At 35.4% G+C, this 19946-nt stretch overlaps 1 protein-coding gene and 1 long non-coding RNA gene across 6 annotated transcripts in view; both read left to right on the forward strand.

The window, feature by feature from the left end:
- The window catches only part of LOC127869007 (MICAL-like protein 1), a 60871-nt gene that overhangs the window by 30587 nt on the left and 10338 nt on the right, over positions 1–19946 (forward strand). For all 5 annotated transcript variants that reach the window (XM_052411254.1, XM_052411256.1, XM_052411253.1 and 2 more), the window contains 4 exons: positions 9480–9594; positions 13054–13147; positions 14561–14634; positions 17614–17728. In XM_052411254.1, coding sequence (XP_052267214.1) covers positions 9480–9594; positions 13054–13147; positions 14561–14634; positions 17614–17728 — 398 coding nt within the window. The remainder of the gene's footprint in view (positions 1–9479; positions 9595–13053; positions 13148–14560; positions 14635–17613; positions 17729–19946) is intronic.
- LOC127869023 (uncharacterized) lies at positions 14670–16810 on the forward strand. The gene is made up of 3 exons (XR_008044373.1): positions 14670–15117; positions 15280–15524; positions 15675–16810. It is a non-coding gene; the product is annotated as an uncharacterized LOC127869023 (long non-coding RNA).

A 19946-nucleotide genomic window follows, 5' to 3' on the forward strand; every position in this document is an offset into this window, starting at 1 on the left:
TGTTTTCTGGATATGATGGTTGAGTTTGAAAATGGTTCGGATCGGTAAAAAAGCATGGCCACCAGGGGGGGGGGGGTCATTTTCCTTATATTTATACAGTAAAAAAAGCTTGTGAACACTCTAGAAGTCAGATTTTTTGCCTAATCATCATAATTTTTTTTCTAAACATCAATTTTATAGATATCTCGGACGAGTTTGAAAATGGTCATGTTTGGTGGAAAAACATGGCCGCCAGGGGGTGGGGCAGTTTTCTCTACATGTATATAGTGAAAACGTAAACAGTCTAGTTGTGATAAGCCATAATGTTAAAGAAAGATAACCTGTACATACTTTCTGTACATACTTTATAATAGTTAACTCCCTTGTTTAACCTGCTGACTCATTTAGTTCATCTCTGGAATTTGTTATACCCCTTAGTTTCAAAACACTTAAAGGGTAAATACTTCAAATTGCATATTTTTCTAGTATAATGACATTTTTGGCTATGTTGTGATTTCTTGTGTAAATCTGTACTTATTTTTTGTCACATTTGTTATCAGTTTGTAGCAAATTAATCTATAATGGGAACTATTACTGATAAGCCATCTTTGAGAAAACCCCTACAGAGTTCCACAGAGTTATAGGACAAGGGTAAGGCAGCATTTTCACCAAACACCTTATCATCAAGGGAGAAATCCATAATTAATTGACCAGTCGCCAAAGTATCAATCGCTCCGCTCACATTGTTCGATCAGCCAATCAGATATCGATTTTTCACACACCCCTTATCACCGCTTATCTGGCCTCCATTTTGACAAACAAAGCGTATCGTACATATGGAATGGAGGTAATTTTTAAGAGTTTACACAGATTTTATATCAAATCTAAAAATTGTAGGTGCTTTACATACTTTATAAAAGGTTATTATTTTATCTTTATTTCTTGAACATATGAACGAGTAATGAGAAAACAAACACAATAAATAGTGTAACCACACCAGTTGTGTGTTCTATAAAACGTGTTATACCGTTTGATGCACAATATTATTAATCAGTTTGGGCAACATAATAATTGCCACACGTGCTTATTAATTTCAGCGTAATTGTTAATGATTAATAAATGACAGTATGTTGCGTGGATCTCAGAATGAATGAACATTAAGGCATTGTTAGGTACTGTACACAAGAAAAGAACTATTGAATTACTAAAATGATTTCCAATTATATATTTATTTTCTGTGGATGATAAACAATGGAAATCATTATAAATTGTTAACTTAAATATTGTTTTAACTAAAGTAATCAAAGCGCTGAAGGCACTGAAGATGTTCGCTATTGCATAATTTAACACGCAATTCATTTTTCAAAATCAATCGCAAGTTAGAAATGAACACACGCCATTCAACTTTATAAAGTGTGTGTCATAGCGCACGGGTCGAGTTTTGTTTGCACTTTTTATCATCCTTATTATTTCATAGAAATAACTAAGACAAAATAAAAACAGCATGCTTTTTGGAAGTTCTGAAAGCATAGAAAGTATGATGAAAATGGTAATGAGAACTTAATATAAAAAAAAATTGCAGTCACCATCATATTGAAAGAATATTTTTTCTAATATCAAATGACTATCTCACCAAGAATATAAATTCATAATGAAAGTTCCGTGTACAAAACTTTTGATTTTTGACACCATATACAAATTCAAAATATACAATAATCTTCGTATCTTGTATATGGAGGAATAAAAGTATATAAACATTGCTGTTTATGCTTTACTTGTTACCCGAGCAGTTCACACGGTGTCAACAGCGCTAACATAAACATAGGTATAGAGCACTAATGCGCTTTAAGGCGAAGCTGTTTCAGTTTTCATCTTAGTGACTTTTACATAAAGCCAACAGACACGAATGAATATTTTCGAATATTTAATAAGCTGATTCGAGATACAACCTCTGAATTTTTGCTACATCACTGTGTATGTGCTCAATTCAAAGGATGTAGCACTGTTCAGTGTAAGGAACTCCGGACTACTCTCTGTATGCTCCAACAACACAAATTGTGGCCCTGTTACAATTACGCGTTACAATCCATCTCGCAGAATTTCACTTTCGCCTCCAAGATGAGAAAACAATCATTAGTGAAATAGTATAGTGTCACGATAAGAGAAAATCGTTTAATTATCATACCACAATGTTTGCCGTACTTGGTTAGCACGTCTGGAAATCATTCCTTAATGTGTGGATAGGCTGCCATTATTAACAAGTTTGCTATTGGGTCTTATTCCATATGCGCACATCATATAAATAGCCCACTCAACTATCCTTCCTTCTGGTAAGGAGAAACATAACATATTGAGTGATTTTAAAGCGAACAGCATCGCCTATGGCCTGACTGCGCAAGAGCACATGTTGGGTTTAACAAACGCTTGCCGAAACGCATAAGACCCATTTTCACATGACGGCGCTATTGGCGTGTGATTTAAATGTGGCGAAAGAAAACTGCGTTTAAATCAAATATAAACAAACGATATATTTCGATAGTGAAGAAAGATACTCATAACAAGGCATATGAGGACACATATGAAGTGCTCTCCCGTAGTATATTTTTTATTTTCTCACACTAATGTGTGGTTTGACAATGCTAAAACACATTTCATGCGGTGAATATGCAGCTTACAAGTGAAAAACACAACATAATAGTTTAACTTTTGTTTAATTGTATTTAATTATTTAGAAAAGTAAATTGCTAACTTTATTTCAAAGTCAGCGTATACGCCGACTACATTTTTAAAAGACATTTATTGTTATAAATATATTTAATATAATATATTTAGTTGTTTTCGGTTTTAGCGATTATAAAGCATTTTCGAGGTTGCCTATAGTATGCCTGTAGTAATTGATGAACTCATATCCAACTGTCTATGTATTGAGAACTCTGAATAAAAACACGCTAAACCTTCTACTAACCTTCTACTATTGTGTTGCTAGCACCCGTAAATACAAAAGATCGCCGCTATCTGTTGAGAACCAAAGAACGTTTTCCAGAAATACCCGCTGTAGTAGCTTGAACGAGGTAATGAAACAGGTCATTCATATTATTTTTATAAATTGTTTGTTATATTTGGGTTTAGCGATTATGAAACTTTTTTTGTTTTTGTCTATCGTATCGCTGAAGTTATTGTTGAACTTATGTTCAACGTTTTATAAATTGAGAATATAAATCAGCGTCAACTTTTTCCCAAATCTCTCAATTTACGACCTGTACTACGTCATTGAGTTGTATGTGAGAGCGTAACCTATTGCGTTGTTATCGCCCATAAACTTTCCTTTGTTTATCGACATGCGCATCTATTAATAGCCTCATATCATGAATGCCAAAACACCCGAGAAAAAGAACCACGTGACCAAATAGGCGCTAAACGCAAATACCATGCGACTACGACTTTTATTATGTAAGAATGCTCCGCAATTCCTTTGAAGCCGGGGCCTTGTGATTGCTATTACGTAAAGAATTGACCTCTAATTGAAGTAAGCAAAGGAAACGCAGCACCTAATTGACCCATTCCTTCTATGTGCAAAGGCAGATTGAATTTTACTAATGTATGGTTTGCCTATTATAACACACATTATAATGCGGTAAATATGCGACTAAAAAAGTAAAAAACACTATAATTAAACTTTTGTTTTGAATTAAGTTATTTAGAAACCAAAATTCCAAACCTTATTTCAAAACAGCAAGACTACATTTTTTAGAGAATATTCTTGTTATATTTAAATGTTTTTTAACAGTTTCAGCGATAATGAAACATTTTTTATGTTGTCTATCGTATCCCTGTAATGATTGTTGAACTCGTGGTCAATGTATTATTAATTGAGACCTGTGAATATAAACAAGCGTAACCTTATACTAGTGCGTTATTCCCACCTTGACTCCCCTTTGTTTATCGCCAGCCTCAGATTTATGAATGAGATGAGCGAAAAAACTACGTCACGCAGACGCAGCAGAAAGTGGTCTATTTTAATAATTCATAAAAAATCCCCTCGGCGACATGTACAATACGATCATTGTTTTTTTTATTCTTTTCTATAAAACACCATTCGAAACTATTGCATTTAACAAGATATTAATATAATGTTTCCATTTGTGAATAAACATAATTGGAGAACTCAAACCTCTTGCATAATTTATACAACTCTTTCTTCGCGCGTAGTAAGCGGGAATTGGGCTAATCATACCTAGGCCGTACCGACCTGAATTTTACACTAAGCACTTGAGACGATCGCTAAAGCTACCATCTAAAAACAACAAAAAGGTGATTTCAACGCGGCTTAGCTAGCTTAAAGCGACTTCAAGTGTAAAATGTAAGGCTTATAATACAACAACAACAACAACATTTCTAATACAACATATATTGATACGGGGAGAAATGTGAAAATTGCAATTAACATATATCTTGCTACAAATAAACAAATGCATAATATGCTAAATGTATTCAATTCGAATGTTCGTGAACAGCACCGTAATACCAAAATTTCATTTTTCGACAGTGAAATGTAGCAGGTTCCCATTAAACATAAATGAAATAAAATGCATATAAGATCTGTTAATGAAACCACGAAATTAGGCCTGTATTATATTATGGTTACAATCAAAATTTAATTTATATCTAAATTTAAAAAATCGGTGTCTTTTTAAAAATAACACAATAAAACAAAGATCTAAACATTTTTAATAAACAAAAAAACCATCATGATATGGATGTGTCATTTGCATTTAATAAATATTTTCAAAATTATATATGAATAGCAACCGGATTCACTGCCAGACGGTTTAATACAAGTTCAAAATCAATATGAAATAAATGCTTATTTTTACCACTGATTTTTCATCAACTTCCTATAATATGTATAAGAAACGTTTCTGATAGTTAACTCATTTATTTTGATTACGCCATTTCTCTCTAAAGCATTTATGATTGTATTAAAGTTGTACAAAGCAGTTTAGTTTAGTGTGCGGCTTTAATAAAAAGAGCATGATACATCGTTACAAAATTTAGTATTTCACTCACCTAATGCGCTATTATTGCGATCTGCTTGTCGGAGTTTTCAAATCACTAGACCACGTGACTATGTGGGCGGAGCGATCGATAATTTGGCGACTGGTCAATTGCTTGGCAATAAAACACTGGGGAGCAGAGTAATTTGATATCTGCTTGTGACCAGCCAGCACTGTGTGTGAAGATTATAACTGATAAGAAAGATGAAATGTGCTGTTCAGTGTTTTAATTTTCTGAGAACATGATATTATTCATTTGCAAATATTCTGATGAGAATGAAACAAATTACATGTTAAAGGATAATTTACTTGCACAAAATGTTGAATTATTCACTATATATTCTTAAGAAAGTAATCAGGTCATAATTATTTTTATTTTGTAAATAACAATTTAGCTACATATGAATTAATAATCAATAACAGAATACATATTTGCAGTTTTAGATTTTAATAATTATTGTATGCAAATGTTTTTATGAATAAAGCATAAAATTTGAATCTGACTGAAAAATAACAGTATTAATTAATTGATAAAGAGACTTTAAAAGGAATCACTTTTCCAGTTTTTATTTATATTTTACTGAAAACATAGATATGAGTTTATTTTACTGAAAACATAGATATGAATAGACATGGAAATGAATAATCTCCTTACTCAATATTGGATTGTAATGAGATCACAGTATATAATGTTACTATTCCCTTCTGTTATATGATACAATATGTACAGAAAAGGTATAAAAATGGTAAATATAACCAGTCTAATATTCATAACAATGACGGTTTGAGAAAATACACCTTCTTTTATATAAGAGTAATAGTTTTTACAGGCTTCTTTTTACATTCATTAAGGTATTTGCTGTATTTGTTCATTTTTAACGACGCTTAGATTCTTTAGACTTGGCTTGTACCTATCCTTAATTCTCTGTCATTGTTCTTCATTTTTCTAGTTGTTAGAATAAAAGTTAGTTATTTTCGTTGAAGCTGCTTTCGTTTTCACTTATAGATTAATTCTTTGAGTGTATTTAGGCGTATCAGACTGGACGCCGTTAGTTAATTGAAGTACAACCAGTCAGTGGTGTCATCCTGACCGGAAATAAGCGTTTTTAATTAGACTCGATAAATATTTCCGTATTACACTGCAACGCCGATGTATCGCGGTTGTTGGGATCCAAAGATCGCGAGCGCGATATATCCGGCGCGCGATATAATTCGAGAAATGTCTAACTAAATTGAATTGCGGCTAATTGTCAAATTTCCCCAATGTTTTTATTTTATATTCGGCGATGCTACATATTTTTATTGTAATAATTGCAAACCAATTATACAATAAACATTTTTCATAGCTACATACGTATCTGTATTTATCATATAAACCAAAATGTAAATTATATTTTTCATTTTCTTGTACGATCGCTCGCGAAACTGTTCAAAACAAAAATTCTTGCCTTAAAAAACGTCTAAAATATAATTGTGCATAGATTCGAATTTACCCTTATAAATAGTCCTAATGAAGGAACTGAAACAGCGTAACGGTAACGATACAGCGTGTTTGAATTATATTTTATTAAGAGGAAATGTCAATGCCACATAATTTGCGAGATACCACGGTACTTTAGTTGAAATTTACAACGAAACTTTTAATGGAAATTAAATTATCTCAATGTTGTACCCGCTACGAAACTTTTATTTACAAATAAATACACCCACGCCAATGTTCGCGCGCTTTTTATTAGAACAAAGAAATTCATGACCAGTACCGAAATTAAACGATTAATATACCAGTAAACTGCCATTATTACCTTTGAAATGACACTAATTGGTTATTTGTTAAGTGTTAAAAACAATCCCAGCCATGTGTACACAACACTGTCATTTATCGACTGTTTTTCACGCTTCACTGCGTTCTATAGTAAGCCGCGACATAAAGGGTGTTAATACTTGCTAGAACCGTTTTTTTTGCTTAAGTTAGCGAATTCTCAGATTAAAACATGACATTTAGTGATCATGCTTGTGGGATTTTTGGGAGCCATAGCCAAAGCGCGATATATTGGACAGCGCGATATAACGGTCCGCGATATATCGGCGTTGCAGTGTACATAAGTGCTCACAATTTAGGTACATAACTTGTAACCGTCCCGTGAACGGTTCACTTGCGTAAGCGAACAAGACCGCACTACCACAGTTGTTTATAGTGAAACATTGTGAATGCTTTTAGTCACATTTTTAGTTCAATCTGAATGACACTTGCTGATCTTCACACATGGTTACAATCTTTATGAGCATAATATTTTTTGCTCATGGTGAACTTTTGTGATCACCATTTATTGTTGGATTTTCATGAAACTTTGTCAGAAGATTTGTCCCAATAATATCTTGGACGAGTTCAAAAATGGTTCCAGTCTGTTGAAAAACATGGTCGCCAGGGGGCCATTTGTTGTTCATTCTTCATGAAACTTGGTTAGAACATTTGTTCTATTGATATCTTGGGCTGCAAAGAACAGGTAATTTCTTTTTATCTCAGGTGAGCGACTTTGGGCCTTTCAGGCCCTCTTGTTAATTGTTTAACTTTATTTTACGAAATACTTTACGAAATTTACGTTGATTTTGAGCCTTATAGAGGCTTTAACAAGTTTTAAAGACAACTTTTTATTGAAATACAAAACCAGAGGTAGAAAGATATTGGCGTGAAATGTATATAAAGTGTTTACAATTATTACATTCCATTGCAAATACTGTAACTTTATTATGCCCCCCTTCGAAGAAGAGGAGGTATATTGCTTTGCACATGTCGGTCTGTCGGTCGGTCTGTCTGTCGGTCTGTCGGTCGGTCCGTCCACCAGGTGGTTTCCGGATGATAACCAAGAACGCTTGAGCCTAGGATCATGAAACTTCATAGGTACATTGATCATGACTCACAGATGACCCCTATTGGATTTTGAGGTCACTAGGTCAAAGGTCAAGGTCATGGTGACCCGAAATAGTAACATGGTTTCCAGATGATAATTCAAGAACGCTTAGGCATAGAATCATGAAACTTTATAGGTAGATTGAACAAGACTCACAGATGACCCCTATTGATTTTCAGGTCACTATGTCAAAGGTCAAGGTCACAGTGACTCAAAATAGTAAAATGGTTTCCGGATGATAACTCAAGAACGCTTAGGCCTAGGATCATGAAACTTGATAGGTAGATTGATCATGACTCGCAGATGACCCCTATAGATTTTCAGGTCACTAGGTCAAACAACAAGGTCATGGTGACCAGAAATAGTAAAATGGTTTTCCGGATGATAACTCAAGAACACTTATGCCTAGGATCATGAAACATCGTAGGTAGATTGAGCATGACTCGCAGATGACCTTTATCGATTGTGAGGTCACTAGGTCAAAGGTCAAGTTCACAGTGACCCGAAATAGTAAAATGGTTTCTGGATGATAACTGAAGAACGCTTATTCCTAGTAGGATCATGAAACTTGATAGGTAGATTGAACATGACCCGCAGATGACCCCTATTGATTTTCAGGTCACTAGGTCAAAGGTCAAGGTCACGGTAACCCAAAATAGTAAAATGGTGTCCGGATGATAACTCAAGAACGCTTATGGCTAGGATCATGAAACTTCATAGGTACATTGATCATGACTGGCAGATGACCCCTATTGATTTTCAGGTCACTAGGTCACAGGTCAAGTTCACAGTGACAAAAAACATATTCACACAATGGCTGTCACTACAACGGAGAGCCCATATGGGGGGCATGCATGTTTTACAAACAGCCCTTTTTGCATTATGTCATTATTTTTATTGGTTGTTTATCAAAATGTTAACAGTTTTTATAAATTTTAATAAATAATGATGAAGACTTTGGACATGCTAATTGTGATTGCAAGTGAACAAAAAGCAGTGGCCCAGATAATTATTTGGGAAATAGGGTTTTCACCCTTTGATTTTGAAAAATAGGGTGATTTCATTCTTGAAATAGGGTGAACTGAGTTATAAAACGACGGATTAAGTCAGATTGAAAACGCATGTATGTCGTCGTAAATTATTTGGTCAGACTCTTTATTTTACTATGAAATCTAGTCCGCAGAGCGTTTTATTTAGTTTGACTGTTTCTTGCTCAAACATCCATGTGCTTGCTGAATGAAAGCATCGCCTCGTTACGATAATACTTCAAAAGAGAAAATACCGAAGATGAGAAAAGCATTTTCGATCGAAGCCATTGTATTGTACGCATCCCATTTGACGAGTTTGCGTAAAAGTCAAATTGGTTGCGTTTTCAATACGCATGATATTGTATTTCTTTGCTTTTTTAAACATTTTAATAGGGTAAAAGACGCAGATACGCAGCTTATCTGGGGCACTGAAAAAGTGCAATGAAAAAAAATGGAGTAATCTGGAACATATTGTGGAATAACAAGATACTATGCTTGTTGATTTTCAGCTGGGTAGGCAACACATCTCCCCAGAACAGATACAGCATCAGTTACGCTTGATTGACTCCAGACTGACCATGCTTGAAATCAAGGGACGAAAGCTCGAGGACACAATTAGAAATGGTATGATGCCATTGCATGTGTTAATGGTTTATACATGATATTTGCTTCCATAATAGGGCTGGATAATTAGACTGGTCTTAGATACATGTATAGAGATTCTACTTTTCAAGGTGATGTGCCAGAAGTAGTATTTGTTTACGTTATTGATTTGATCTGTCTTTTATTATTTTGCTTACTAAACGCAATTACAATGAAGGTCTTTAAAAAACATTCTGCAGAATGGTCATGCTTAGACTCTGTTTAATTTAGATTTAAAGCTTTATGCATTACAAAGACCTGAACAACTAAGATATGTTGGCTTGCCAATATTTATAATGTTTTATTAAAGTGAGTATTTACACAAGTTAAGGATTTTCCACAAGCATTTCTTTTAATTTTAAACAGATTTAAATTGTGGCATTTCTGTACAGGAGAAATGCTATTGAGAGATTCAATTATCATTCCATCCATTGTTTGGATTAAGCTTTATATCATCAATATAAAACTACATCTAAACATTTGATGGGATGATAATTGAATATAATATTCAGCATTCTTCAATTATACTGATATTGTGTATGTTAAATATACTTTACACACTTGATAGCAGTGGAATTCCAATCTTTTTATGAAAAATACTGTCATTAATCATGAAAATTCATGATTATCTTTGTAAATAATGATATAATTTTGGCCACCATACTTATTGAAATTATGTTTAACTTCCAGTAATATAAAACTGGTCATTGATAAGAATCAGATTACAGAATAGTGTTTACAGAGGAATTTTGCCTATTTATTACTAATTATGATTACTTTATATTAATGAATTCTTTCTAGATTGTGTTAGTGGTAAATTTACAATTTAAAATGTTTCGGGAAGTTTAATATCAGCTACTTAATATTGCATTGCTTAATGATACACATGATTTAACTATCTGTCATCAGTGCTATAAAGTTACTTGTAGCTTTCAACAATGACACAAATATTTTCCTGTAAGCTTTATAGGAATGTATTACATCTGTTGAAGATCTGATTCACATTTTGTATCTTATACAAAGCTCTCTCAATATTCATTTTCCATACAGGGCATTATGTTAACTGTTTTTATGAGCGTGTGACAGCTGTTAGTGTGTTACTATATACATTCTGCTAGCGTGTTAACATATACACGTACAATTACGAATATAATTTACATATCTACATAGTATGTAACCGCATTACTGCCTCATATATGAGCTTGTGTTTGTCTTGTGTAAGACTGCTAACAATGGGGATATCAATTGGAGGTGAAAACTTCACTGTAACCTCACTTTATGTAGAAATCTGACCACACTTGGGACAGGCTCCTTTCTTTCCACTCTCGCCCAAATTGCATCATTGATTTGGATCACCTTTGTTTTTATTGCACATTGGTTTGTTTTTTTCACTCATTGATCTCTTATTTTATTGTTTAATACACATTGCATGAGATAATGGCATTCAGGGCTTTTTTTCCTGACTTTGTAAAGCGGCCCTGGCCCCCTTACTTTGTGAAAAAATGAGTCGCGAACTTTTCAAAATTGTGAAAAAATTAGTTGCAATCTTTTCAAAATTGTGACAAATTGAGTCGCGAACTTTTCAAAATTGTGAAAAATTGAGTCGCGAACTTCTTAAAATTGTGAAAAACCGAGTCGTGAAATTATTAAAATTGTGAAAAACGGCCCATTTTATAAAAAATCACGGCCATGTTAGGTTTGTGAATTGTCCTTTTCAAAATTGTGAAATGTCCTTCCACGGCCACTCATAAAGAAGGAAAAAAAGCCCTGGCATTACAGTAGTTTTTCAAGAGCTTTTCTTATATCAATTGACTACAGAAACACAAATACTCGGATAGGACGTGCCAATGGTTGTCTGCGTTTGTGCAGTCTGGTCAAGAGCTATACTGTCTGCTAATCAGACCATGAAATCTTATGTGACTGAATAGATGACAGACAGCATAGCTCCTGACCAGACTTTGTGAATGTACAGTCTGGTCAGGAGCTACAGTGAAAGGATATGGCATAAGACCCATTTTTGCATGATGTTGCTCACATTATCCTAATAGTTTTTCTATCCCTGTTCCATTTACTTCAATGATGTTACTGTTTGTGTCATGTCATACATGTGATGTTGTGTGTCTCTTGTTGTAATTTAAAGAAAGTCAGAAGACAGGAAAAATGGCACAGAGACTGGTAATCAACTTCAGTGTATTTTTACAATTAGGGGTTTTAGGGGTTGCTAACGTGTAACTAACATTAAGATTTATTACATGTCCTTGAAATTACATATGATAATACATGAACTTATATTCATAAGTAACAACAAAAACAACAACACTAAGAATAGTTTTTTGAACTAAAATCCTTTTCTTATTTCCATGTCAAATTCCTCTATTGAAATTGTTACGACATTCTTGGAGCTCTTCACAGTTGAAATTACAAACTAAATTTATTTTGACTGAAGCATTATGGTTCAGGTAAGATATAATTTTTTCATACTATTCTTTGTTAAGGGATAATACGGATGATTAAATTAACACACTCAAACACTGGTAAATGCCTTTAATATGTGTGCACATTTGTTTTGTTTTTAATGGGCCTTTTGAATGTACAACAACCATAATAACCTTGAACTGGGAACCTGTTAAGTCATTTCTGTAAAAAAAATAACACATATTAAAGTAAATTTTGTTGTTTATGTACCCGTGGTTCATGTATTGCTTGTAGATTGTAGTTAATCGTGGGTCAAGTTGGAATTCTTTATTTGTATATGTGCTAACAGTTTTGTTTATGTTTTGTTTACATTTTTGTTCTGTAGTAAAAACAGTTGTGTATTATTCAGTTTTATTTTTGCTTGGTTTGAAAAAAGAATGCCCCTGTAGACTACAAGAATGATTGGGTTAAAATGTTAAACAATATTCTTCAAGAATGTCAGCTTTCATGGCATAATCACTTTGATTCTAAATTAGAATTCTAGTCATTTTATTTATTGCATCATATTACCCATTTTAGTATTCAATGTTTCTTTCAGACATCAGCTATATTCATAGTTGTCTGGTGTTTATCACACCACTGTAAATTTTGAGGGTTGAAATTGAAAATATCATAATCGATATAGAATGTGACCGAATACATGTTTCCATGTTCAAGCATAAATTTGTAGTGTAGATTGTAGAACATGATGTACCCAGTAGCTGGTTCTTATGTTGTATCAACTTTAAAAAGTAATCATTTGAGTTGTTTGCCACTTAACAAGGAATTAGCACATCATAAATTATCAGATAAAATATTGTGCATTCTATCACGTAATACTTGTACATCATCATGGTTTTAAGACATCTGAAGTTTTGCTTTTACAAGTTAAACTAAGAGTTATGTATATGAAATATCATTCAATAATGACACATCTCTGGTACAGTTCATTCATACTTGTTGAATCCCCGACTACTTCTGTTGCAGTGAGTGAAGAAGATGATGAGCTCATGATATCCTGGTTCCAACTGGTCAACGAGAAGAATGACCTAGTTCGCATGGATAATGACTTCATTTACCTGTAAGCCTCAAAAAGCGTCTCGTTGTGAACTTGTTATTTGATGTGAATAATTCGTCTTCTTATTTGTGTTTTTTTACCAAATGCCAATAATGATTGAGTTGATTATCCCAGGTTAGCTTGTTAAATGTGCAAAAATACTGTAAGGCCACAACATATTGATCACTTGTTATACAGAATTTTGCCCCCATTTATTTTATAGGCAATGGAACTATAAATATTTGTTCCTAAATTGTAATTAATTGAGTGGCAAGCCAGTAATGCAAAATAAAATATGTCCCAGTGCTAATGCTTGAATTGTGTGAGTGTTCCCAGCTTCCTATGACATTTGCCAATATTTTGTACGTATTGTCACTCATGGATAACAGACTTATGGTTGAGTGTAGATCATCAACCAGTTCTACCATTCTGTAAGCCTTAAAAAGTGAGACATATAACGCAACAATGTAAGCAGACCTACCTGTGCACATATCTTCAGCCCATGCAATAAAACAATACATGTGTAGTTGTTTTAAGGACAAGAAAGAGTTTTTGTCATGTTTAGCTCACCTGAGAACACCTTGCTCATTGTGAGCTTTTGTTACCACCTTTTGTTTGTCGGCCATTGCCAACATTTACCTTTTGAACACTCTAGAGGCCATATTTATATTTATTGCCCAATCTTCACGGAACATGGTATTAACAACATTTGTCCAAATCACATCTCAGCCAAGTTCAAACCTGGGTCATAAGGGATGTCGCTAGATCAAATTATTATAGAAAAAGCTTATAAACACTCTACCCTAGATTCTACATTTTTCTTCAAATTCAGCTGGAGTAAAAAATAGGTCACTAGGTCAAGTTACAGAAAAAGCTTGTAAACACTCTAGAAGCCATTTGCATCTCCATGAAACTTGGGGACAACATTTGTCCCAATGATAGCTCTGCCAAGATTAAAAGAAGGTCATGTAAAATCAAAAATAAAGAAAAAGCTTGTGAGCACTCTAGAGTCCATATTTAGGCTCAATCTTTATGAAACTTTTTTCAGAACATGTGTCCTAATTACATCTGGGCTGAGTTTGGAACAAGGTCACATGGTTTCAAAAATTATGGCACTGGGTAACATTGACTCAAAAGCTAACACTCTATATGCCACATTTTTTACCCAATCATTAAAAAACCTGCAAAGAATGTTATTAATGATATCTTGGCAGAGTTTTAGAATGGTAAAACATTGCAAAAGCTTATACAAACAGATCAGAACTTAGACCTTTGACCCAATTTTTGTTTATTGAAAGCATTTTAGCATTATACACCGTTATTGATTTGTTCACAGCTCATAACAGGGATGGATTGTGATTGGATTACAAGCAAATGATGTTGCTATGCGATGGTGCACAGTGCATGTCTATAAATGTTGACATGTATATGTTAAAGGAACCGTGAGCAAGAGCTGGAGATTGAGCAGGACGAGCTTGAACTTCACCTGAGGCGCCTCGTAGAGACACCAGGTAATGATGACACACGCTTGAACCTCAAATAGCTCTCATAATTACTGTAAGCTTTAAGGATTTGAAAAGTGTTCATAATAGACTACACTTTATGCAAAAGTGGAGCTTTTGGTCACTTTTTCTCAAGAAAAGGGTCACTTCTAGTCTTAAGAATCTGGCCACTGTTTTTAAAGACATTGCCATTTTTTATGCCGCCGGATCTATAGATCGGGGGTATATTGTTTTTGTCCTGTCTGTCTGTCATTCTGTCCCAAAACTTTAACCTTGGTTAAAGTTTGATAACTGTTGTAGTATTGAAGATAGCAACTTGATATTTGACATGCATGTGTATCTCATGGAGCTGCACATTTTGAGTGGTGAAAGGTCAAGGTCATCCTTCAAGGTCAAAGGTCAAATATTGTAATTTTTATGTCCCCCTTCGAAGAAGAGGGGGTATATTGCTTTGCTCATGTTGGTAGGTCGGTCGGTACGTCCGTCCACCAGGTGGTTGTCAGACGATAACTCAAGAAGGCTTGGGCCTAGGATCATGAAACTTCATAGGTACATTGATCATGACTTGCAGATGACCCCTATAGATTTTGAGGTCACTAGTTCAAAGGTCAAGGTCACGGTGACCCGAAATAGGTCGGTACGTCTGTCCACCAGGTGGTTGTCAGACGATAACTCAAGAACGCTTGGGCCTAGGATCATGAAACTTCATAGGTACATTGATCATGACTTGCAGATGACCCCTATTGATTTTGAGGTCACTAGGTCAAAGTTTAAGGTCACGGTGACCTGAAATAGTAAAATGGTTTCCGGATGATAACTCAAGAACGCATACGCCTAGGATCATGAAACTTCATGGGTAGATTGATCATGACTCGCAGATGACCCCTATTGATTTTGAGGTCACTAGGTCAAAGGTCAAGGTCAGGGTGACCCGAAATAGTAAAATGGTTTCCGGTCCGGATGATAACTCAAGAACGCATACGCCTAGGATCATGAAACTTCATGGGTAGATTGATCATGACTCGCAGATGACCCCTACTGATTTTGAGGTCACTAGGTCAAAGGTCAAGGTCACGGTGACCCGAAATAGTAAAATGATTTTCGGATGATAATTCAAGAACGCATATGCCTAGGATCATGAAACTTTATAGGTAGATTGATCATGACTCGCAGATGACCCCTAGTGATATTTAGGTCACTAGGTCAAAGGTCAAGGTCACGGTGACCCGAAATAGTAAAATGGTTTTCGGATGATAACTCAAGAACGCATATGCCTAGGATCATGAAACTTCATAGGTAGATTGATCATGACTCACAGATGACCCCTATTGATTTTGAGGTCACAAGGTCAAAGGTCAAGGTCACGGTGACCCGAAATAGTAAAATGATTTTCGGATGATAGCTCAAGAACGCTTTTGCCTAGGATCATGAAACTTCATAGGTACATTGATCGTGACTTGCAGATGACCCTATTGATTTTCAGGTCACTAGGTCAAAGGTCAAGGTCACAGTGACAAAAGTCGTATTCACACAATGGCTGCCAGTACAACGGACAGCCCATATGGGGGGCATGCATGTTTTACAAACAGCCCTTGTCTTTCCTAAAACTTTAACCTTTGTTAAAGTTTTGTCATAACTTTTTGAATATTGAAGATAGCAACTTGATATATGGCATGCATGTGTATCTCTCGGAGCTGCACATTTTGAGTGGTGAAAGGTCAAGGTCATCCTTCAAGGTCAAAGGTCAAATTTATGGCTTCAAAGCGGCGCAATAGGGGGCATTGTGTTTCTGACAAACACATCTCTTGGTATACTTGGAAAACTCGCTAACCATCGTAAGGGGACTGTACAGGGCAAGTTGCATAACACGGTTGGCTTTTTAACGGAATTATGGCACTTTTTTGTCTTAGTAACTTTGAATATTTTGTTAAATTTGTGTTTAGATCCACTTTACTTCTAAAGTATCAAGGCTGTTGCTTTCAAACTTAAAATACTTTCTTACTATCATGAGGGTACTGTACCTGGCAAGTTGAATTTGACCTTGACCTTTGAATGACCTTGACTCTCAAGGTCAAATTAATAAATTTTGCTTAAATTGCCATAACTTCTTTATTTATGATCACATTTGATTCATACTTTGACAAAACAACACTTATCTGACATAACACAATGGACTCCACCCAAACCATCCCCCATGCCCCACCCTAGAATCCCCCCTCCCCCAAAAAAAGTATTTTTTTTTATTTTTTATTTTTGAAAGGTCATCTATTAAATGACTACACACCCACATTATACCCCCTCTCCATGATGGCTTACGTTACTGTCAAGCACTCGAATAGTCGAGCGCGCTGTCCTCTAACAGCTCTTGTTTAATATTGAAGATAGCAACTTGATATTTGGCATGCATGTGTATCTCATGGAACTGCACGTTTTGAGTGGTGAAAGGTCAAGGTCATCCTTCAAGGTCAAAGGTCAAATTTATGGCTTCAAAGCGGCGCAATAGCGGGCATTGTGATTCTGACAAACACATCTCTTTTTTTTTCAAGAAATTATTGATCTTTGATAAATTTATACCAACAAATTGCAACCTTGTTTTAGAATAAGAAAATTACATTTCTTTAAATCACGGTTTAATACATTTTATTAAAGTTTTGGCATCTTGCAAACATACTAATATTTTTTCCAAACATTGCAAACTTAAAGGCATCTCTTTCTTTAGCACCAAAAAAACAAGATTTACTTCCAATTTGTAGAATTTTAATGCATTAAGATAAATTTTATCCATTCTTGGCGATTAACTTTATTGGCATTATATTATCCAAATTTTACAGATTAACCTTCTTGCAATCATAGTCAAATAGTTTTGATTGTTTAATCATAAAACTTGCTTTATCTGCAATTGTTTAATACATACGAATACATACATTTTTATACGTGAACACTGGGAGTGATTTGAAGCCTCCGTGTACTATTTTTGTAAATGTGTAGAGGATCAGAAGACAGATGAGGACCGTAATGAGGAAGAAGAGCTGATTGAGAAGAAGATGGAGATCATCAATCAGAGGAACAAGATTGTAGACAGCATAGAATGGGACAGGCTGAGGTAACAATACACTGAAACAGGCCTTTACTTATACATGTACATTAGACCAGGACAGGCTGAGGTAACAATACACTAAAACAGGCTGTCACTTATACATGTACATTAGACCAGGACAGGCTGAGGTAACAATACACTGAAACAGGCCATCACTTTTACATGTACATTAGACCAGGACAGGCTTAGGTAACAATACACTGAAACAGGCCATCACTTTTACATGTACATTAGACCAGGACAGGCTTAGGTAACAATACACTGAAACAGGCCATCACTTTTACATGTACATTAGACCAGGACAGGCTTAGGTAACAATACACTGAAACAGGCCATCACTTTTACATGTACATTAGACCAGGACAGGCTGAGGTAACAATACACTAAAACAGGCCGTCACTTATACATGTACATTAGACCAGGACAGGCTTAGGTAATAATACACTGAAACAGGCCATCACTTTTACATGTACATTAGACTAGGACAGGCTAAGGTAACAATACACTAAAACAGGCTGTCACTTAAACATGTACATTAGACCAGGACAGGCTGAGGTAACAATACACTGAAACAGGCTGTCACTTATACATGTACATTAGACCAGGACAGGCTGAGGTAACAATACACTAAAACAGGCCGTCACTTATACATGTACATTAGACCAGGACAGGCTGAGGTAACAATACACTAAAACAGGCCGTAACTTATACATGTACATTAGATTAGGACAGGCTGAGGTAACAATACACTGAAACATGCTGTCACTTAGACATGTACATTAGACCAGGACGGCTGAGGTAACAATACACTGAAACAGGCCATCACTTATACATGTACATTAGACCAGGACAGGCTGATGTAACAATACACTGAAACAGGCCGTCACTTATACATGTACAGGCTGAGGTAATAATACACTAAAACAGGCCGTCACTTATACATGTACATTAGACCAGGACAGGCTGAGGTAACAATACACTGAAACAGGCTGTAACTTATACATGTACATTAGACCAGGACAGGCTGAGGTAACAATACACTGAAACAGGCCGTCACTTATACATGTACATTAAACCAGGACAGGCTGAGGTAACAATACACTGAAACAGGCTGTCACTTATACATGTACATTAGACCAGGACAGGCTGAGGTAACAGTACACTGAAAGAGGCTGTCACTTACACATGTACATTAAACCAGGACAGGCTGAGGTAACAATACACTAAAACAGGCCGTAACTTATACATGTACATTAGATTAGGACAGGCTGAGGTAACAATACACTGAAACATGCCGTCACTTAGACATGTACATTAGACCAGGACAGGCTGAGGTAACAATACACTGAAACAGGCGAACACTTATACATGTACATAAGACCAGGACAGGCTGAGGTAACAATACACTGAAACAGGCTGTCACTTATACATGTACATTAGACCAGGTCAGGCTGAGGTAACAATACACTGAACCAGGCTGTCACTTATACATGTACATTAGACCAGGACAGGCTGAGGTAAAAATACACTAAAACAGGCCGTAACTTATACATGTAGATTAGATTAGGACAGGCTGAGGTAAAAATACACTAAAACAGGCCGTAACTTATACATGTACATTAGATTAGGACAGGCTGAGGTAACAATACACTGAAACAGGCTGTCACTTAGACATGTACATTAGACCAGGACAGGCTGAGGTAACAATACACTGAAACAGGCCGTCACTAAGACATGTACATTAGACCAGGACAGGCTGAGGTAACAATACACTATAACAGGCCATCACTTATACATGTACATAAGACCAGGACAGGCTGAGGTAACAAAACACTGAAACAGGCCGTCACTTAGACATGTACATTAGACCAGGACAGGCTGAGGTAACAATACACTGAAACAGGCTGTCACTTATACATGTACATTAGACCAGGACAGGCTGAGGTAATAATATACTCAAACAGGCCATCACTTATACATGTACATAAGACCAGGACAGACTGAGGTAACAATACACTGAAACAGGCTGTCACTTATACATGTACATTAGACCAGGACAGGCTGAGGTAACAATACACTAAAACAGGCCGTAACTTATACATGTACATTAGACCAGGACAGGCTGAGGTAAAAATACACTGAAACAGGCTGTCACTTATACATGTACATTAGACCAGGACAGGCTGAGGTAACAATACACTAAAACAGGCCATCACTTATACAT

Source organism: Dreissena polymorpha, chromosome 2 (assembly GCF_020536995.1).
Source record: "Dreissena polymorpha isolate Duluth1 chromosome 2, UMN_Dpol_1.0, whole genome shotgun sequence".
NCBI lineage: Eukaryota > Metazoa > Mollusca > Bivalvia > Myida > Dreissenidae > Dreissena > Dreissena polymorpha.